Here is a 23,960-nt window from a genome sequence, read left to right as displayed (position 1 = left end):
ATAATCTTCCACTTTAGTTACGTGCAACACCCACCTGACATGTTTCCATACTTCTATCCTTGTATGCCAAGCGTCTGTTCTCAAAAAAACAAATAGTCATCATGTTACTCTTATTCTTAATTCAAGTAAAACTTATGTAGGAGAGTGTAAAGTACTCTAATGGAAATCGAGGTAAAGCAAATGGAAAGTATATAAAGCCCTACAGTCTTCACTATATAGCGGATCAGTTTTTTACATTGTGTGTACACCAGGGTTGTCATCATTCAGATCCCAGTGAAGGACACTGCCAGCATGCCTGGTCCCCAGTGCCCCTGTCCAGATGGTGTCCCTCCACAGTTCATCACTATTCTAACTTTTGTTTTCATGGTTTAGTACTGCTCACCCTGAATTTCATATAACTTGAGCATCATATAGTATATGCTATTTTCTTGGCTTCTCTTGCTCATCTTTATGTGAGACCATCCTTGCAGGTCATTTTTACTTAAGCTGTAAAGAGGAAGATAGGCTGAGATTGGTCATGTTATATTCAGCATCTTCAACTCTATTGTTTTTTCAATAGAATCATTTAAGTTAAACTCATTTTGAAATGAATCAATATAAAAATGAATTTTTCTCAGAATAAATGTGTATACCCTGTCTATAATCATTTTGAAGCAAAGACCATCTCATGGGATATCATTAATTGTATACAAAATTACTTTTAAAAAGAAACATAAATAGTTGTCTATTTTATAAGATGGATCCTCGAATCTCTTTTTTCTTTTTATTTTTAAGAGACATTTTGACCTTGTTATGAAGGTAAGCTAGAGAGGACTTTGGCAGAATTTCGTTTGTCCTCATGCATAGCTTTTGATGAGAACTTAATGAGACAGAAAATAATACCTTGGCAAGCATTAACTTTAAATCTCCTAATTACTTTAGAATTTCAATATTTATGGAATACCAAAAAACCCAGGGAGATAATCATAAAGAACTGGAACTATATTCTTTTAAAAAAGACTTAGACATTTAACTGCAGTATAACACCATGGCCAATGTTGAGATCAGCCTGTGAATCAACATAAATGATTGGGATTTTCTGTCACGCTAAGTCGTTAACAAGCTGGTTATCATATTGAAACTATTTAAAAGCCACGGCATCAGTCTTTTAAATTACAAAGGCAACACATGTATTTAATCAGAGAATTATTCAACCAGCTATAGAAATACAAATACAGTTTTGCCCTTGCTGATATGGACTGAGCACTGGCCTGTGAACCAGAGGACTCCAGGTTTGATTCCCAGTCAGGGCACATGCCTGGGTTATGGGTCAGGTCCACAGTGGGGGTGGAGGGGTGCGGGAGGCAACCACACATTGATGTTTCTCTCCCTCTCCTAAAAATAAATAAGTAAAATCTTTAAAAAAATACAAATACAGTTTTAAAAATAAAGACTTGCCATGGTTTAGGATGAAAATATGCTTCATCCCACTCATGCTGTATCAACTCCTTGTCCATCTTATTTATCTTTAGGCATACTTAGCAGATATTACTGGTTGAATCTCAAATACCCACATCCTAACATTCCAAGACTTGCACAAGCAACTGTGTCCTCCTGCATGGGTGATTTAGTTGAGACTCATTTGTGAAGTGATCTTATTTGTGGATCACAACAATTGGGTTGTATGAGTAGGTGGGTTGCTAATCTGTAAGAATGCCATTCTTGACCAGGCCTTTATGAATTGTTTGTAAGTACCAAACTGGACAATGCACGCTTTATATTCACTCTGCAATTAGCCAAAATAATTCTAGTTCAACTCTGGTAGAGATCTCTAGTATGAAATGAATGTAAAGCATTCATTCTTTCCTTATCTTTCTCTCTGGTTTTATTCTAGCTCGTTTATTTATTTAAATATGTTGCTCTAAGTTACTTTTTCCCTGCTCTCTGTGTTACAGATTGAGAATGTTGATGTCTGCCTTAGTTTTCTAGCAGCCAGAGGAGTCAATGTCCAAGGTCTATCTGCCGAAGGTAAGAAAAAGTGCAGTTGTCACAGATGACGCCCAAGTTTGTAAAAGATGTTTTTTTTAAAATGCAAGAAATGTAAGTTGAAAGTGCAGAGCTCCTTAGTACAATAAAGAAAATGAGTAAAGTTTCTAAACTAATAGAAATGTAAATGCAATGGTTATTAATGTATGCTTTAGTTAACTGCTTTTTATATTACTAGGTATACGGGAGGGGGGCAAATTAACAGAACATTTTTATGATATCACCAATGTACAGTATTTTTAGAGTCTTAACTAGAGTGATTTTGGTGGATAGATAATGCTGGATAATAAATAGATTTAAATACAGGTAATGATAGTGTAATGCTCAAATATTTTATCAATATGATCAAATTGGCAATTCTAGTTTAAATATTCCATAATTTTAAATAAGTCAGCATGAGTTCTTAAATAATTAGCATTAACAGTATTTAATAACTGTTATGTATAAAGACTTTAAGTCATTAAGGTTTAAAAGATCATCATTAAAACTGAATACAGAAAAGCAGAAAAAGGCAACTAGTTCTGTCATCTTTTTTTCTGAATCTTTGTCTCCCACATATATATATATTTCATATATATATATGAAAAACTGTCAAGTACTGTTAACAAAAACCAATTGCTAAAGTTATGAAATGGCAAGATCTGTATAAATGACAACCATTTTTAATTAGAATACTAATCCTTATATTTAAAAAATTTGCTAGCTACTGTTAAACACTGTGAACATTTAGATTGCTTAAAGTTTCCACAATCAGTTTGCTCTGAAAAGGCCTTTTGTCTCACAGACACTAGAAATACTAGATAATTCTAAGTTTTTAAACGTTTGCTATCATTGGACAAAGAGGAATTGTGTGGCTTTTCAAACATAATGATATTTGGTAGAATTACTGACTGACTTTTCTCCATTTTTCTTCTATATTTAGATTTTCTTTTATATTACACTTCATATATAATTAATATAACATTAATTATATTTTTAATTAATTTGTATTGTTGTTCAACTGCAGTTGTCTCCATTTCGCCCACCACTCCCCATTTTTATTATGTTTATATTTATAATGTCTGATATTAAATTACCTATTTAATAGCCAAAAAGCTTAGAATCAGACCTCACTGATTGTTCTGTCACTTAGACTGAAACTTGCTAAGATTCCCCAGGATGGTGTTTTACTTTCTAAGTGGTTAACAGCAAACTAAAAATGCTACTATTTTATATATATCTTCCTTCTCATATGACATTCTTTATTAACATAAACCTTTGGATTTTTATTTATTTTCTAAAATATATGAATGCTCAAAATGACTTTCTAAATTAATTAACGCTGCATCGTAATAAAACAAGAAACACTTTAAAACTCTAAGATCATTCAGGTTTATGTAAGAAAATACTTTCTCACTGTAGCTTCATACAGATCAAGCCCACTCTTCTATATTATGCCAACTGTGAGGAAAGTTTGGGTGAATAAATAGAAGAAAAACTTAGAGCCTCATTTCATATGAGTAATTCTGCTGCACAGTTTGTATGACTTTTTAAACCATCAGAGAGCAAAGATTCTAAATAGCTTATTAATGTTCCTAAACTCCTAAAAGACATAAAGCCTTGACCTCACAGTAAGGTGTGTTTTATTGTCAGTAGCAGGTTTTATTTAAAATATGATTACTGGTTTCAAGCTTTGCTCTCTCTCTTTTCCTATTTTTTTTTCAATTATAACTTAAAGAGAAAACTTTTGAAAAAAGTCTCAGTTTGCAGTTTATACTGTGCATTTAAATTTGTTGTTCCATATTAGAAAAATTTACACAGACCTGTCTTAGAATTAGGATTTTCATTTTATCTAAAGTCATGAGTAAACTGATCTTTATTATTTATTGATATATATCTTGAATTAAAAATAAAAGAATTTGACCACCTAAAATTGTACCTATGATGTACTCAGTTTTTTGGAGTACATATAGTATGTGTGTATATCTGTATGTATGTATTTTAATAAGTTGTGTGGTGGATGTTTAGAAGGAATGTTGACTGCTATAAATTCAATTGCTATTATGAGTTGCACCCAACCCATCAGTATTTATAATGCAGGACAATGACATTTAAAGTGGCTTTCTTTCTTCGGTTCACAGCCATCGCTTTGTGGGTGACAGCTGTGTATTTGTGAGGGAACCAGAGTACCAAGTCAAATGATTAATTAGCACGAGACAGAGAGCCCATCGATTTCCAAGAAGAAGCTAACTCTAGAAAATTGTAGTTCAGGGTCAGCAAACAGCATCACTCAAGTAAACTTTGTTCTCTGTACCCTCCGTCCCTTTACTTGCTCCCTGAAATTTCAAATATTTGGAAATGTTAGCATAGTTTAGAAGTTCAGATGTGCTTGCATGTATGACCGAGAGACTCAAATTACATTTCTACATTCATAGATATACCATCGAAGAGAATGGCATATAGAATTTCATTTGTAAAAAAATAAAAATAAAAGCCACATTCATTTCACATGATACTGCTTTTATATTTTCCCTTTGATACAGAAATAAGAAATGGAAACTTAAAAGCCATTCTAGGGCTGTTTTTCAGTTTGTCTCGCTACAAGCAGCAACAACACCATCAACAGCAGTATTACCAGTCCTTGGTGGAACTTCAGCAGCGGGTCACTCACACCTCTCCTCCAGCAGAAGCCAGTCAGGCCAGAGCCCAGCAAGATATGCAGTCCAGGTAAGGAAGGGTAGCAGGGGATGTGTTTAAAAGCAATTTGTAGAAAATTGTTTTTAACAAATTGTCATTTATGATTTTGAAAAGTGTATTTCTGTAGTTCTGTCAATGTGATGGGATTATTTGATGTGTGTTATCGAAGTAAAAACCTCTTTTGGTTGAATGAGCAACACATATCACTTACTAGCTGAAGCATTTGTGTTTGTTTCATAAAGATGATTATTGTTTGTATTGAAGTGTGTAAAATGTCTTTCTTGTTAAGTAATATGACACACTTACTTCCTCCTGCACATTACTGTATTATTTAGAGTGTGCTATTGAATTGTTGAATTCCAGTCTTCACTTGTGTAGGTATCTTTTGTTGATGCTTCTGATTAATTGAATCACTAAATGTCAAAAATTTCAGGTCTAAAACACACAGGACTTTGAGTGTTTGGAAACTTACTGTTTCTGATGTGAGATTGGGTGTGTGTGAGTGTGTGTGCATTATGGTGTGTGTGTAGGCATACACACACACACACATGTTTTGTCTGACTCGAGTCTGTTGGTGCATGTAGACACAGCCTGGGGCGGGTGTTAACGAAGTATGCCAACTTCCTTCCCTCTTGCGTTACTGATTTTTCTTTTTTCCCCCAGTTTGGAATTTTATTAGTCAGAGTCCAACCAGAAAAGCAGAACCAGTAAGAGATATGTATTAAGAGATTTATTGTAAAGAATTATTTTACTTGTTCATGGGAACAGGCTAGGCAAGTCAAATCCTAACACCAGTGCAGTGGGAAGAACAAGCTGAAACTCAGCATGAGCTGAACATGTTGTGCAACTGGAATTTAATCTCAAGGAATCCTCAGTTCTGCTTTTTGAGACCTTTCGAGGAATGAATCAGACCCACTCAGATTATCTAGGATAAACTTCCTTACCCAAAGTCAACTGCTGTAGACTTGAACCACATCCACCAAATATTTTCACTGTAACAGATAGATTAGTGTTTGATTGAACAAGTGGGACTGAATAAACCTAGCCGAGTTGACACATTGGTTCCTGATCAATGACCAAGGTATCAGGTAGTTAGCTTTATAATATAAATAGCTATGGTTATTTTTCTTAAGGAGGGAGAAGGTATAATGTGAAAATACTCTTCATTGTCTTTAAAAATATATACACATAAAAACATGCATAAATATTTAGCTTTTTTCATCTGAGAAGCAAAGCTTGAAACTTAATAATAATTAGCTTATCTTGACTTTGTTTTTGGTAATTAGCATTGACTCAAAAAGTTAAAATGAAACTCCAAAATACAATCACAAATCACACCCCACTTATTGTCAAATATTCAACAATTCAGAAATCCCTTTCTCTTTCATCTGTCAATCAGCTCTCACTTAGTTAATTAGTAAAAAGAAAAATTATAGTTTCACTGAAAAATATGGAGATACTACAAAGTCCATGAAGTGACAAGGGATATTTCTCAGTACTCAGTAATGCAGGCGTGCTTTGGTTTAAGCTCATATTGGCTTTTGTGATGTCAAGTGAAATTTTGCAGCAAAGTGAAAAAAAAATTCTCTGCTGTGTAAGTTCTTTGAATTTCTTAAGAATATAGAAGGAGAAAAAAGGAAACATTATTTCTTATTTTTTATGATTAATTTTGGGCAGCTGGTTAATAGAAAGAGATCTAGGTTTAGAAAATTGCCAGAAGTAATATTTTCTAGCGTTTGATTTAAGCTGCTTGAATTCACAAGAAGCAAGAATAGTAGCTGAAAAAATATAGGAAGTTAAATGGTCTTATACAAAGCATGTTGAACCTGGAGGTTATGTGGAATATCATTTGTCTTTGACCTCACGCATTTCTGTATCTGCTGTGTGTGGTTTCTTGCCCAGGATTTCTCCGTGGTTACAGCCATTTGGGAGATATTTTTTTTTCTATTCTTGCTGAATATGCATTGCTCTTATGGAACTGTGTTACATTTTAAAATATAGAGCTGTGTATAACAGTCATGGTAATTTTATACCATTTGGGGGAAAACTGTCTTATTTCTTTTATTGATAGTATAGGAAAAGTATTCTTTTTACCTGTGACCCTTTTGACTGAGGTAGACTCTCCCTTAAAATTTCCTTCTGATAAATTGGATTTAATTACTTTTTGGATTGATTATTAATTAATAAAAGTAGAGTACTTGCTATTGTAAATGCAATATTGAGGATCTCATCTTAACTGTAATAAGATTATTATATGATTTAGAGAATATTATATTTCAGGCATTAATATTTATTTCAACTTGCATAGATTTTTCATAGTGAAATCATCTGTGAATTAGAATTTTTGTGGACTTACATATAATAATCAATGTATTTAAGCATTTTTCAAAAGCCCTCAATGATAATATATATAGGAATGGTGTGTAATAGAACCAAGGTAATTTATGCAGAAAAATAATTCCAGTGACACATTTATCTTCATTTGCCTGGGATGTGAGTTATAAATCATAATTTATGAGGTCTTTCCATTGATTCCAAAGCACTTTCCAAGTAAACAATATAAACAATTAGTTGCTATATTATTCAGGATATTTAGCCAGAAAATGTTCTGATACTTTTCCTTGTAGATTAATAAAAAATATTAGGATATATTGTTTCAATTCAGCATGAGTGTTTTGATATGTTCTCTTTGTTTATTTAAAATAAATAGGCATAACTGTATATATTTCCACAATATTTATTTTATACATTAAGAATGGCTAATTTGGTTTAGCTCTTTTGAAAATAATAGCATGTACTTTCAATCAATTTGAACATCTTTCATTTAAACAGATATTTTGATCTAAAGACTAACAAGTAAAATATCTAATGTAGAAGAAAGTAAAATGTGGACCAAGAGGAATAGAATGTAGGGAACAAACTCTCCCCTTCTGATCTCTCAGCTTCCTCTGTACTCTTGTAGGTGTGTGTTTGTGGGCGTGTGCACAAACATGTGAGCATGCATGCATGTGTGTGTCATGTTCAAGGAACAGCTAGACCTCTACTTAGTAAGAGCTCATCCCTGGAATCGGAGTGCCTGCAATTAGATCCAATTTTACCACTTCCCAATTGCGCGACCCTAGGCAACTTACCCAACTCCTCTGTGCTCCATGTTTTCATTTTAAAGAGAATAAAAATAGCCCTGATCATATGAGGTCGTTTTGGGGGTTCAGTGGGTCAGTACTCATAAAACACTTTGAACTTAACTGGCACATTTCACTCCCTGTTCAAAGGCTTGCAGTGGTTTCATGTAGCCCAGTCTCGCTCCCATCTTAGGAAATGGGTGTAGACCATTTGCCTGGCATGGTCTCCCCTGACTGCTTCTTGGCTAAATCCTCACCTTCTTCAAGACACCTGCTCAAGTGTTGCCTCTTAACTGATGCTTACTTTAACTAACCTTTTAATGCTACAGGCTGCCCATCTTCACTCCCCATTGTAGTACTTCATTGTACTTTTCCTTTTTCTGCAGCTCTAATCACTCTCTAACCTACAATTTAGTTACCTATTATAATTATAGCTTATTATTACCACTTTCTACTCTCTTGAATGTAAGTACTGTGGGGACAGCAATATTTTTATATTTTAGTCATTGTTGTAGTTCAAGGAATTAGTACAGGGCCTTGCATATAGTAAGTTTTCTTATTTATTTATTTATTTATTTATTTATTTATTTATTTATTTTTATAGAGAGAGGGAGGGAGAGAGGGAGAGAAACATCAGTGTGTAGTTGCCTCTTGTGCTCCCCCTACTGAGGACCTGGCCTGCAACCCAGGCATGTGCCCTGACTGGGAATCAAACCAGTGACCCTTTGGCTCACAGTCTGGCACTCAGTCCACTGAATCACACCAGCCAAGACAGGTTCTTAATAATTATTTTTGAAATGAGTAAATATAAGAATTTATATTATAGCAGCTTCAAATTTAAAGTAGGAGCTCTTTATAGATTTACACTTACAATTGTAAGTCATTTTAAGTTAAACTTGTATATATTTATATAATTTATATAATTAAGATAATTAAATGTTCTCTTGTTTATTGGTTGGTCATATTGAACTACAATTAAGTTTCAAAATGACACATAGTGGAACCATCAGAGATTACCGAGGTGTATGGAACTGTTTGCTTCTGTCCTAATAATCACTGACTATATCTTTCTTTTGGTCTTTTATGGATTTGTTATAGCTATCAGATCCTTTTGCTTTCTGGCAGTCATCCATTAATTCACTGCTCTCTGTGTGGCTAACTCTCTGCAGTAATGTTCCTTTATTAATATGGGATTTCAGTGCTGTGGGATGAGGAAGCAGATTACAAAGCCTGTTAGCAGTTTGGTACTGAAAAAGTAAATAGGTGATATAGTGAAGGGCTTGGGCTTTGGAATGTCACTGATAGTTTAAAGCTACTTGTGTTTGTAGTTTCTTTCTTTTCAGTCTTGTTTTGCTCAGACAAGCCAAATACAATAACTGAGCTAGTATTCAGAAATTATTGCTTTGGCTGGTATGACTCAGTGGATTGAATGCCTGCTTGTGAACCAAAGGGTTGCTGGTTCATTTCCCAGTCAGGGCACATCCCTGGGTGTGGAACAGGTCCCTAGTGGAGGGCGTGTGAAAGGCTAGCACACACTGATGTTTCTCTCCCTCTCTTTCTCCCTCCCTTACCTTCTATAAAAATAAATAAATAAAATATTTCTAAAAAAGAAAAAGAAATTATGTATCTAATTTGTAGCTAATAAAGCACAGTCTGTCTTTAAAAAAATTTACATAATGGTAAAAAATATCAATGCTACAACTAATCCAACATAAAAGTATTGCCTTTAAGATACCCAGATTATTAATTCATGTTGCTAATTAATAATATGAAAATACAAAAATTGCCCTTGTCAATAAAATTTAATCTTGCAAAGGGAATATACTATTGAAAGCTACGTACTTCTGAATTAACCCTGAAATCGACTTGTTTATGTGGTTTAAATTGATGACATGTGCAGGCAGTCTTGTTTCTTTATCACCAGTGTCTCATCATTTGACCTGAATCACCCATTGTGGTATCTGTATTAAAATAAAGGTGGGACTCTTAATTTTAAATTTCTTAATCCTTCACATGGGAAAACATTTGGTTGTATTTGGATAATAAAGACTTAATTAATCAAGTAATCAATTCTCAACAATTTGGATATATTGAACATAAAACTAGATTTTCTCTATCTCAATGATCTCTAGAAGAATGTGACATTGGTAAAGATTAACTATCTTCCTGTATTACATAATGCTTTGCCTATTTGCATTTACTTAATACAAAAGATAAAACCTGTTCGTTCTGTTTTGAAAAAAGTACACTAAATACCCATTCTCCAACTAACTTGGAAAGTATGAGAAATATTTTCATATAAAATGATGAGTTAAAATCAGAGTTATTTCTATAGATATTAACTATGAGATGAGGGAAGCACTATCCCTTTGTCGAAAAAAAGGTGGAAATGAATTCTTTAACTTTCAAAATCAGAAAACTAATTTCTATCCATAAGTATGTCTTAGGTATTCAGAATATTTCTGCTAATCATATTTTTCCCATTTTTTGACAATTAAAGTTTTAGTTATAACAAAGTTCAACTGCATCAAAACCACACACAATGTGTGGCGCGTGAGAGCTGCCAGCAGTGAGCAGAATTCATGTGAGAGTGTTTAATTTTCCCAAAAAGTATCTGGTAAAGTATTATAGTGAAAGGAAATTATAAAATTAAAATTTATTCTTATTTGATACTAGTCTGGTTATACATGTGAGTTGTCAGATGATAGTATGTGGAAAAGATACTTTTTATTTGTTAAATACTTTTTAAAAAGGGAGGTGATTTTCCTTAAAATGTGGGCTTTCTAGTTTAATTTTGAGCCAGATTAGTAAATGTTTTTTATTCTGCTATTAAATAGTTTGAATCACACGAGCAAATACTTTAGTTACAGGTTTTATAGAATTGAAACATGTAAGTCAGAAAATAATTGAATGTGAGCGGGAAGTAGATAAGAAGTCACACTGATAGGTGATAGAAATGTTAAAGGCAGTGATGATGGTAACACTCGGAACTCAGATGAGAGTTGGTTTAGGACTATGAGAGCTCATGATCTGCCCAGATGATCATTTACGCTTGTGCTTTTCATTTCGTAGGAGAAAATCAAGACCGTGTCAATGCCCAATGTAGATAAACTTGCTCCTGTAGAGCCCACAACTCAAGTTGCAAACCTTGGGGTACAAGCTTTTTGAGTGACTGGTCTGTTCCCTTTGTAGCCCTGTCCCAAGGTTCCTGCAACCCCACCACCCACGTTGCTCTTGGAAGACTCTCCCATGGAGGATTTCGCCTTTCTTTTACAGGAAACATAATTTCCTTCTGGGAGATTCACTCTGAAACTGGGACAGTTTACAGCTTTTCAGCCTGGGGTTATAAATCTTGTAAAGTACATGAGGAAGTTTAATTTAAGATGACAGGAAGGCACTGGTAATCTAAGCTCTCACGAACCTGGCTTCTATTAGTTGCTGAACTCAGCTCTGTGTTCTGGCCTACAGTGTGGTATTAAAAAAAAGTCAGTGAATCAGTTAAACTTTAAACAAAACAAAACTAAAAGGACATTTATGAATCTTTTTTAAAAAGCAGGATAATTTCCCCTGGCCATGTGGCTCAGTTGGTTGCAGCGTCACCCTGTACACCAAACAAGGTTGCGTGTTCAATTCCCAGTCATGGCACATACCTAGGTTGCAGGTACAGTCCCTAGACAGGGTGAGTACAGGAGGCAGCCAACTGATGTTTCTCACATCTCTCTCTCTATATATCTCTATCTCTATCTCTGTCTCTGTCTCTGTCTCTGTCTCTATCTCTCTATCTCTTTCTCTCCCTCTCTCTCGTAAAATCAATAAAGATACCCTTGGCTGAGGATTTAACAAAAAGAGTATTCAGAAAAGAAAAGATCAGGATATTTTATGCCTAAAGAGAAATAATTGAAGGGAAAGAAATTATTCTTTTTTTTAAAAGATTTTATTCATTTATTTTTAGGGAGGGAAGGGGGGGAGAGAGAGAGAGAGAGAGAGAGAAGAGAAACATCAATGTGCGGTTGCTGGGGGTTATGGCCTGCAACCCAGGAATGTACCCTAGCTGGGAATCGAACCTGGGACACTTTGGTTCCCAGAAATTATTCTTTAATTGAGAAACTTAAGGGGATATAATATGAAAAGAATGTATGTACACACACTTTGGTCATACTCTGTTTTTTTCAAAGCTTGAAAAATGATTTACAAAGCTTGAAACCACTCATTCTTCTGTTGTTATAGATGAGGCAGTAGCTGTAGAGCACTGGTTATTTTAGAGTCAGGCAGACATGGGTTTGAATCCTGCCTGCCAGCTCCCAGGGACGGGACATTGGGCACGTGATTTTAGCCTGCTCAAATGCCAGTGTTCTTCCCTCTAATGTCAAAATGATGATAACTTCCTCATATGGATATAAAAAAGACTACATGAAATAATTTGTGCATAATGTGGCTCTTTACCCTAATACTCAGCATACGAGTATAGTAGACATGCAAAAACTACTTTTATATTCTCTTCTACCTTAAAATCATATCACATGTGTTAATAAAATAGATTGACTCACATTAAAAACTTTGTCAACCTCATCACTTTCTTCCTTTCTCACTTTTTCTAATCCATGTTATTTCTAATTTTTATTAAATGTAATTCAAAGTAACAATATCCTTATGATTAAAAATAACAGCATAATGATCAGACCTTTCCAAGCTCAATCTAGCTACACAGCGGTAACTCCTTTAATTATTTTAGGTATTTTCTTTAGTAGTTAATACCACATAGCTAAATAAAATACTTCTATTAGTTTTTATTTATTGATTTGGTCATTGTGTTTTGATTCACTCCCCAGGCCCTCCCATCCCCCTTTAATGTAGTCAACAGATATTTATGTAGCACTGAGTCTGTTCCACACACTCTTCTAGGCAATAGAGATACAGCAGAGGACAGAATACACAGAGAATCCTTGCCTCTTGAAGCTTTCATTCTGGTGATGGTAGACCAAAAATAAACAGTCAACTAAAATACATAACAGTAATTGGATAGCTGATAGTGGAGAAAAATAAATCAAAAAGGGGGGCAAAGAGGTGTACAATACTGAGCAAAGGAACTGGGTGATTATCTTGTGGTAGGTGCTTCAGGCTGACAGACGAACAATAGCTAAGGGCTTGATGTGGGAGCCTGTCCCAGTTAGGTTGGATTAGAGGAAAAGAGACAGAAGAGTAACATAATTCAGATAAGGAGCAGGGAGAAACTAGTATGACCCTGTCATCATTGTAAGGACTTTGGATGTTGCTCCGGGAGAGATGGGAAGATATGATGCACCATAAAGAAGGACATAAGCAGGAAGACAAATCAAAGGGCCGCTCTGGCTACTGTGTTGAACACAGATTATGGTGGGAAAAGATGAAAGCTGTTGTGGAGTTGTGGAGGAAAGCTCGAACTTCCATGGTGAAAGTGGGCAGAGGAGGATGAATTCCAAATATATCTTGAGGGTACTTAGCTCACAGGTCTGAAGTAGGACTGGGAAACAGAGGAGACTCTAATGTTGTATTAACTATTAGAAAGATGGTGCTTCCATTTACTGAAAGAGAAAAGAATGGGGACTAGCAGGTTTGATGGGGAGAAGGCCATATATTCATCTAGGACATGTCAGTTTTGAAATGTCTAGTAAGTGTATCTAATTGAAGATAGTGAGGAGACAATTGGAGTTCCAAGACTGGAGTTTAAGGGACAGGTGTAGGCTATCAACAAAAATTCTGGAAATATAAATGTATAGAAATTATAAACAGTGATGACACTAGACATAATAAAGTCACCAAAATCTGTGTGTAGATGAAGAGAAGAGGATTGAAGATGGGTTCAGGGGCCCACCAGTGTTCATAGAGCAGGCAGATGGCAAGACCTGGTAGAGGAAGCCGAGAAGAGGCCACCTGTAATAATGCAGGAGGAGAGCCAGAACTTGTCCCCCCCTGGGAAGGAGTGAAGGAAGTGGTCTGAGTGGCAGGGAGCGGTCAACAGTAATAGTTTATGTGTGGCCCTTGCTATGTTCGAGGCACCATTCTAAGTACCTTATCCACACTTTCATTCTTGCAGTCCTTACAACACCCCTGTGACATGGGTACTATTATTAATCCTGTGTTCAGATGAGGACACTGAAAATGGAAAGATCTATTAAATTGCACACACCATAATTAATTTGTAAATTAAATCCAGACAATGTGGCCACCAAGTTTATGTTTCTAGCCTAGTTACCCACATGACCCCAGCTGCATTAAATGTTGCACATAAGTAGAATGAGTGCTGCAGATTAATCCATGATTGGGCTTTGCACTAGAGACTTTGACAGGAGCTATTCCACTGGAGTAGTGGCTGTGATAGCTTCTGCAATCTATTTGATATAAAACTGGAGGGAGGAATTGGAGATAGTAAATAGAGACAGTTCTTTATAGGAGTGCTACTAACGGTTAAATTTTACTCTTTTGTTCTTTTGCTAGTTAGGTTAGTAACTTTATATAATGAAATTAACACCTTTAATTCTTTCTCAATCAACTATAGAATATGTTTTGACATTGTGTTTTGTAAAACAGGATATCAGCACTTCTGTGTAGTTCTCTCCCACCCACTAACAATTTCTAACCTTAGTCATTTGCACTTTAGTTTTTACTAAGTTTCAAATAATTTATATTCTGTGTTGTACATATAGGATTTTTCTGAGTTCTTAGAATAGGTTGATTCCAATAATTTTAAAGCCAGTGGAGTATTTATATAATGGCAATTGTAAGGGTGCTCTGCAGAATTAATACATAAACTCTGATTCTTCACTATTCAAGCCCTTCTGTGAATGTCTATTGAAAGTAGATATTTGATTGAATTGTAAGCATAAACTGATAGATAACTTTAAGAATGGACCAAGGTTCATTTACTGAAGCCTTAGAGGGATTAGTCCAGGTAAACTGAGGGGCCCTTCTATGCCAGCATCTTTTTTTCTGAGATTACTCAGTTATTATAGTTAAAGTAGCTGCTGCTGCTGCTGCTACTTCTTTATCTTCTTTCTTCTTACTCCTTCTGTTTTTTGGGTGGTTAATTAATTGGTTTCTTTATGTCTGGCCATAACTGGTCCTTGATAGTGATTGAAATAAACATTTGATTAAACTCCCTTTTACTCATAGTCCTGTCATTTTGTCTATCATTAGCTTGTCCATTGTCTCTCCATATTTTTCTATATTTAGCCCTCTCTCCAGGTACATACTGGAATGAGGCTTCCCTTACAATGTGTTTTCCATTAACATGACTTGATTTATTTTCAGATCTCCAAAATCTCTTGAAGACTTGTCCATTTATGTCCCCTGTCTCTATTCAGTCATCCTTGATATTACGAACTTAAAACTTTATTATTCCTTTATCAACATGTTAGTGACATCATGTTAGGGAGAAGGCTTGGACAGAATCATTCTTAGTTCTGATAACTTTATTTTTTTCTTTAACAAAATAAAAATCAATGAATTAAACATAATTTCTCCAGGTGAAAATGAAAACGTTATAATTATACTCTATCTTTCCAAGGGAGTTGTGAGAATATAATATATATTTTAAAGAATCTGACTCCTAATTTAGAGAATTTAAATTATGACTTACGCTTTTTGATATAGATATCTAGATAAAAACAATAGCAAGCCAGTTTTTATGTTTTGGTCTTACAACTACTGAATCTTTTTAAAAATGTGATTTGTGTATCATCACAGAACTGTGATCCAGGATAATTGACTTGCATTTATTTCTTTAACATTTCACCAAAGGATATTTTGAGATACTTTATGTATTTTATGAACATTATCTCCCAGGTGCTAGAAATTATTTGGTTCTATTTTATTTTTAGTATTTACAGGGCACTCTCCTCTAAATAGAGCACTGGTAATGGAGATTTGATTATATACCTGCAATTTTAAACTGTATGAAATTATTATATATTAATGTTTTCCACTAAAGATTGTACTTTAAAATTTCAACTTATTGATTTATAGAAAATGCAACTGTCATAAAATACATAATGATCTTGTCAGTATGATCATTGAATTATTTTCCTGTATTCAGACTTCCATGGAAGACCAGACTATATTCAGGGGGTGACTGGGTGACACTGAGGTAGATTTAAGGGACTTACACATTTCTGTGACTACATCTTGCCAGTGAGATTTTCACCATTGGCCATGGGTCCTTTTTTATTATAAAGTACACTGTCAACATTTGCTTCTTCATATTCTGTTTCCTGTGCTTCCACTTCTGACCACCCCTACCTACTGTCTCCCCCTTCCTGACTAACCTCTTAGTCTCATAGATATATAAATGAAATTGGTATTCTGTCCCTGCAGAGCTGAGGGACAGGCTTTGGGCCAAAGCTCACCCTCAGATGTTTTGAGACTCCAGCCACTCCTTAATACTATAAGATGGACCATACTGATAATCACATTTACTTTGCTGTAAATTGAGAGTAGCTCAATTATAAGAACTCTATAAAATTGACATTCTAACTGTTCTTCAAACACGTTAAAAACATTCATTTATATAATTGCTTTGTAAGTATTAAAATTAAAGGTCATTTTCATGAAGTAAGAAAGAATTTAATATATTTTGTGCTTACTACATTTTTTAAGTCTTTAGAAGTATTAATCAATATTTTTCACTAATCAGGGTAGTAGTCTTTGCAAAAGCTTGTTCAGATTCTCAGCCTAACAAAATATTTTTGTCTACTAGTATTCAGAGTCAAATGTTTTGAGTTGGTTACATTAAAGTTAACTTTTATAATGGGGCACTTAATGTATTAGGATATAATTTTACTTCATGCTGAAAATTCTAAATGTAACAGTTCATGGAAGAGCATAATGTTTTGAGCTACATGTAAGTAAGAGCACTGTGGAAAATCTAGTTTATGATAATATGGTGAAAGAAATATGGCCCCAGATTCCCGAGTTCTTTATCTTAAAATTCTGCATTCCTGAGAGAGCACGAGACTTCCATGTGGGCCTCTGTTACACAGGCATCTCCCTCCTTAGCTCTGCTTTGAATTCCCACAAGAGCAGACTGTGCAGGTGGCCTGATGAATTGTCAGTCGAAATTTAAGATAAGACAGAGGTCATAACATATTTACATATCATAATTCACTAATGAGATAAGTTATCACAGTAACCTGTCTTGCACATGATTGGGATGGTATTGCAGCCACCCAGCTGCTAAAATGAAACACATGTGAATGAAAGCTAGTTTCTGACTCATGTGTGAGTTAGGCAATAGCTGTTTATAGTGAAGTCTCAGCAAAATTTAAATTGAACAGGAAAGCATGTTGATTACATTCTCTGATGTAAGTATAGTTGTTGCAAATGTCATAAATATTTTTGAAGGAGCGTATATGGTTTTGAGATACATAAGTACTTTTCAGAAGTAACTGAAGACCTCCCTCTTTCTTAGAGTTATTAGCTGGTCAGCTACCATTTGTGATATTACACAAAGATCATACACACATAAAAATCTTCATACTTTCCCAGTCAGGGTACATGCCTGGGTTGCAGGCCATGACCCCCAGCAACCACACATTGATGTTTCTCTCTCTCTCTCTCTCTGTTTCTCCCTCCCTTCCCTCTCTAAAAAATAAATAAGAAAATAAAATCTTTTTAAAAAATCTTCATACTAAAGGAAGAATTTGGTTAAAAGAATTCTTCAAATCTTAACTCTGAATATATGGTTTCATTTTTATGCAGCAATCACAGGACATATCTTTCAATATATCTGAGTCTTAACATTTTAGTGAGTGTGCTTCACTGTCTTCAAAGTTTGTTTTGCCAAAAAATCCTCAGTTTAAAACTTTATTCCCATATATTTAATTATAGTGTGTCTTGGGTAACTCATTTTTAATTTTCTCTCAAGTTATATTCAGTGAATCTCAAAGGAAATAATTTCTACCCTTGTAACATGCCATCTTGAAAAAGAAAAGTACAGTTAGGAGGTAAAAAGTGTTCAGTAAAACCCATGCCCAGAAAATTTCTTACTTCAAATTCTGTGCTTTCTTTCTTTGTGCCCCTCCTCGGTGCCTTGGGCATAATGCTGTCAAAAGGACAAATGTGATGTTAGGGTTAAGCACATTTTTCCCTTTATTTGGGAATCAAGAGTACTAAATGTTTGTATACGTTTTCTGTATAGGGATTTCTGTATATGCATTTGTGTGACTTCAGGACTGAAGTCAGATAGACAAGGGAGGAATAAAGGTGATTCTAAAATAATTTTCTATATGATTTCTTAATACAGATGGAGTTATAAAAATCTATACAATATGAAAAATTGCCTTTATGTTCTCTGTTTCTCTGATAAACATAGTTTATTCTATTAGATTTGTATTAAGTACCAACATTTTAAGAATAATGTTTTGTGCCTAATTTTTGTGTGTTAATCAGCCAATCGCAATGCAGTTGGGCATAGTTAATGAATACCACATGGACATGAAATGAAATGTTTTAATGAAAGATGACATTGTTCTTAGTGAATCTTTACCTATTACATTAAAGCTCAGTGTTTTTCCCCCTATGAGTGACTTGAGAGTTCAAATGTTACCTTTTCACAAATAAAGATTCAGCACCCACCACGTGCCAAGAACCACGCTAGATGTGTGGCAGAGAAATGGTGGTGCTTTACCTTTCACTTGCCCACACTCTAATGTGTCTAACCAGATAATTCAGCAGGGTCTGCTAACCGGTCTAGCCGAGGACGGTACCCAGTGACCACAGGGGGAGGGAGGCCCATGCACTGGGGAAAGAAGCTCTATTTTTCAGTCAGAAGATGGCAACTGTTCGGTCAAGGCAAACCTGTAACTGAAAGTGTGTTCAGGGTATCTATTGCTGTTTTAAAAAAAACACCTAAAATATAGTGGCGCAAAACAATAACCATCTATGATACTATGGATTTTGTGGGCCTAGGAATCAGACAGGGCATGCCTCTAGAGGGAACTTCTGGGAAGCAAAACATCTGTAGCCGGAGAATCCACTTCTAAGGGAACTTTATTTCACATGTCTGGCAGCTAAGCTGGAATAGTGACTACACAGGGCCTCTCCAGCACAACAGCCTCCTGGACATTCTACTTGCTACATGGGGACCTGTTGGTTGAGGAGTGACAAACCCACCCCGATTCAAGGGGTAGGGGTGGGACAAAGATCCCACCTCTTAATGAAAGGGGCATCAAAGAATTTATTATAGCCCTGTATTTAAATTGCAGCAGAGCATCAAACAGTTTATTACAGTTCTGGGTTTAAATTGCCTCAGGGTCTGATGAGAAATAAGACTAAAGAAGTAGACAGAGGTCAGTTTCTGGAGGCCCTGCATGATGCATCTAGTGGGTGAGACTTACTTCTTGAATGTCAAGGAAAATTGCCTGTTTTTTTTTTAACAGGAAAAATGATGCCATTTTTAACTGAGGAACATAAGCTTAGTGACAGAGTAGAGTTGGGCTTTGGGGAGCAGTGAGGGGGGCGGGCAATGCAGATACAGAGGCAGGAGAACTAGCAGGTCAGTGTTAGCAGGCATGGGGTCAGACTGGGTGAACGGGCTTGGGGAGAATAAAATAATAATGTAATAGTGAAAACAGATGTAAAGAAGGAGGTGGAGAGAAAAAGTTTAACTTCGGTTTTCATGAATTTGATATTTCAGTGGGACTTTTTCTAGTGTGTGGCTCTGGGGCCCAGGGGAACCGATAGGGTCAGGGATAAAGACTGGGGAACATTAGCTTAACCATGTTTTATTGATTGAAGTGACAGAAAGGGAAAAGATTCTTCAAGAAAATTGTGTAAAGCTGGGGAGGAAAAAGGAGGACTCAGAACAACACTGTGGTGACTACATTTGTGGGTGAAGTGAGCAAACAACAAAATGTTCCTTTCATTTGTCTTGCAACATATTTAGAGCTATGGTAGCTTGTTTGCTACCTTCTTAAAGGCAAATTACTTTTTTTTGTTATTTTTGTTGAAGAATGTCTCATTTTCTAAGACATTTATCCTTGTCTTTCGAACTAGTCATGAAATCTAGAGTATAAATCCAACATAAAACTCTGGTTGAAATAGTGAAGTAAATATACTATATTTTCTAAACATATCAAAACTATATTTTCATATAATCATACATCACAAAACAAAACATTTATTAAATTCTACATTTGAATACTTTTTGAATTCTGTTCAGTGCTGAGAATTATGGGGTTCAGAAGGCTCACTCAGTGTGTGTTACTTTGGGAATAATGGTTGTTGCATGTTCTTTGGGACAACTTCTTATGGCTCTTTATAGGATTGGGACCTATAGGGATCGATATTGCTGATTTTGAGAAAGAAGAGTGAGTAGTGTCCAGGAAGGTTGGAGAGAGAATAAAATTTCATTATAATCACCTTCAAGAAATCATGGTTTTATAAACCAGAAGGCTGAGAGCAAGAGTTAAAAGCTCAAGTACTGTCCATGCTTGTGGAGTAAGAGCAGGTAGCAATCCCAAAAGTGATAGGTGAGAACCAAAGGGTGTGGTGTTAGTAAGACTACCAAGCTCAGGAGGGCAGGGTAATTATAGGCATTGAAGAACACAGGAAGTTATGTTGTACTAAATTCACCTGAATATTTATACGGCCTCCTGTGGGAGATTACTTAGTGTAGTTGGGGGTTCTCTAATGTACATCTAAATCCCACAGAATTTTTTTAACTGTAACAACACTTATTTGTACATGACAGCCTTCTAAGCAGTTTGCAGTTTAATCCTCATTAACCGATGTGGACAAAGGCGGAGAACAGCTGAGCTGGTCTTCAGGTAGGGCTGCCTAGTTCTAGATTCTGTGTTATTAACCAAGATACTAGATTTTTACTGCCAGCATTTCAATTTAATAATCCACAGAAAGTAAATATTCCAATGTGCCACTTTTTGCACACCTACTTAGTATTTTTGTATTTCCCCAAGCTTGAAGTAAATTCAGTTTCTATTAAATATCAAATTATAATTGTTAGGAAGGGTTCTGAGTTAGTAAATATGGTTTTAAAAGTTATCATATTTTTTCAGACTATAAGACGCACCCCCTCCCCCCAAATTTGGGAGGAAAATGGGCTGTGTCTTATAGTCCAAATATAGCTTACCTGGCTCACTGTGGGGGCCGGGCAGAGGTGGAGCGGGGTCACAGGTTATGAAAATTTTTACCACATTTTTTGCTTCAAAATTTTTTTCCTATTTTCTTCCTCTAAAACCTAGGTGCATCTTATGGTCTGGTGTTTCTTATAGTCCTAAAAATATAGTAATTGTATTCACTTTCAAGAAATCACTTCTCAAAGCAAAACACTAATCCCTGAACATTTAAACCTAATTTTTCCAAATTAAATCTTTCCAGCATAGGGCCAATAGTCAGCAAGTCTTTTTAACAATTCATTAATTGGTTGATTAGATCAATGAATATATGCTTATTAGAATTAAGGAACAATCAACCAAATCAGTCTCTCAATATCTGTGTCTATCTGTAAAAACTTTAGGCATATGAAGGCAATTGCCTATTTATTCATTTATTCAACATCCAGAGGCATTCATGTACTTTATAAGAGAACCACTGTTATTACTATAAGATCATAAAGTGATTTTTGCTTTGTCTGTATTATGAAAGTGGACTTAGTCACCCGTGAAAATCCATCTTCCTCGAATTTCCTGTTACTTCATTCACAGTCTGACTGGTGACATAACTTAAAAGTGGAGACTTGATTTTTTTAATCTTTGTACACTATACCATGGATGTTCAGTCCCATTCTACTACTACATAACTTCTATGTAACTTTCTTATGCAACTCAAGCCAGACATCCTGTAGCCACCTTGGGTCCCTCTCTTTCCTACACTTTCTATGGCCATGATTGTAACATCTCTAATTAATTGTTGACTTCTGTTTCCTGGGCCTCTCCCTTCATGTAGACCATCATTGAGTCTTGACTAATTATAGCAGTAATTTTCTATTTGGTCTCTAGGCTCCTTCCTCCTCCAATTCCACCTTTATATCTCTTAGAAAAGAATCTCTCTCTAATCTGAAATTTATTATTTATTCTGCAATTAAAATCTTTGGTGTTCCCACTGCAGGCAGGAAAAAGGCCCAGTTCCTTAGCAAGTTGCTGTGGCTTTCTAGGTTCTGACTTGGGAAAATAGTAGGTGTTAAAAAAATATTGCAGACTTAATAAATAAGAAAAAATACTTTAGCCCTGGCTGGTGTAGCTCAGTGGATTGAGCCCAGACCTGCAAACCAAAGGGTCACTGGTTCGATTCCCATTCCAGGGCACATGCCTGGGTTATGGGCCAAGTCCCCAAGTAGGGGGCACGTGAGAGGCAGCCACACATTGATGTTTCTGTCCCTCTTTTTCTCCTTCCCTTCTCCTCTCTCTAAAAATAAATAAATAAAATTTTTAAAAAATATTTTAAAATATTTGTAATTAAGCAAAAATCAAGACAATTCAAATACCAACAGTCTCCACTGAGATTTTTTTAAATAAACTTGTTAGTAGTAAACAGAAATAAAGAATGATAAATTGTGTGAGGCTCAGATATTACATTTTGGTGATTTTTAATGATGCACATGTGCTTTATGTCTGGGTTTAACTTTATTTTTGAGGATGAAAACTAAGGAATAAGATTACATAATCTTTACTTCTCATGGAAGTCCACTGATGGAATAACTACAACAGAAATAGAATCTTCTACAAAATTCCTGTACTAAACCATTAAAACTTAACAATATTTTGATGAGAACTTAAAAAAGAGATGAAAATAATTTTCACTCTTATTCTATTTTTTTTTATTAAGAGATGTTACATGAGTCTCGGCCGAGGGTTCTGAGGCCCATATAGGGCTCATCAGAAAACAGCATGCTGTGATTGATTGGCCATGTGTTCAATGGGGGGGGGGCAGTGAGAGGTTATAAATAATGTCCCATATTTGCTCACTCTGACTAACGTGCTGCTTAAAGTTTTTAAAGATAGAGTTTACTTGGAAGATATTTGAGGAGAGCTGCTTAGATGCTAAAAGTATCTTGCCATTTAACATTTGTTATTGCCTATTCTAGAATTCTATGTACAGTAACTGACCTGTTGAATGAAATTATTCAATGTTATATATCTGAATGTTGCAGAGTATCTATTGAAAGTAGACTTATTTGACATTAGAAGAGATGGTTTTATGTATGGAATATAAAATTACTATTATAATGTCTTTGAGATATTTGCAGATTTACAAGACAATAAATTAATAGTAAAAGAAGCATTAAAATATTATAATTTGTAATGAATTTGCAACAAGATGATATTATATGCTAGGACAGAGTATAGAAACTAACAAGTCAAAGTTTAAATTTTAGTACTGCTACTTACAAGAGGTATAACTGGTACGAATGAATGGCTTAATGTTTAAATGCTACCAGTGTCACCCAAAATAATTCAATAAAGAAAAGAATCCCTGAAAATCATCAGAAGAAAGAAAGAAAGAAAGAAAATGAGAAAATAAATGTAAACTGCTTGTCATTTAATAAGGACACAATAAGATGAGAGTATTTCTTTAGTGTACTTTTAATAATCCCATTCTTGAAACAGTTCCCCTAGCTGAAATGATGGGGCTGTAACATACCATTGTTTGATAATACTATCCAGTAAACATCCATTAATCATTTAGTTACTGAACACATACCAATCCCATGAGAGGAACTGAAGATGCAAAAAAAATGAACATAATATATGAGGTCTGTCTGGAAAAAGTCCAGCCATTGTTAATATAGTGAGAATGGTTTGTGTGACATCATTGTAACCTGACAGCCAAGGAGAGTGGACTGGAATGCTCATGCATGAACAATGACGACTTCACTGTACTAGTCAGTGGGGATGGTAGATGCCATTGAGTGAGCATGTGTACTGTGTGGCCATCACATTCAAAATGACTGAGTGAGTAGAGCAATGAATCTGCATCAAATTTTACATTAAGCTTGAACATTCCTCCACTGAAACTATTCAGATGATTCAGAAGGCCACAGCTATGGGCAGCTGGTGATTGGCAGCTTCATCACAACAACACTCCCATTCATGCATCATATCTCCTACAGAGGTTTTTGGTGCAATGTCAAATCCACCCAGGTGACTC

General features: G+C 35.3%; 1 protein-coding gene across 3 annotated transcripts in view; it reads left to right on the top strand.

Annotated features, from left to right (window-relative positions):
• NAV3 (neuron navigator 3) overlaps positions 1–23,960 on the top strand; it is a 556,838-nt gene that overhangs the window by 338,874 nt on the left and 194,004 nt on the right. For all 3 annotated transcript variants that reach the window (XM_036018646.1, XM_028532259.2, XM_036018644.1), the window contains exons 4-5: positions 1,935–2,007; positions 4,548–4,731. In XM_036018646.1, coding sequence (XP_035874539.1) covers positions 1,935–2,007; positions 4,548–4,731 — 257 coding nt within the window. The remainder of the gene's footprint in view (positions 1–1,934; positions 2,008–4,547; positions 4,732–23,960) is intronic.

The sequence above is a fragment of the Phyllostomus discolor genome, chromosome 2 (assembly GCF_004126475.2).
Source record: "Phyllostomus discolor isolate MPI-MPIP mPhyDis1 chromosome 2, mPhyDis1.pri.v3, whole genome shotgun sequence".
NCBI classification, from domain to species: Eukaryota; Metazoa; Chordata; class Mammalia; order Chiroptera; family Phyllostomidae; genus Phyllostomus; species Phyllostomus discolor.
This window is presented reverse-complemented; position numbering and strand designations above follow the sequence as displayed.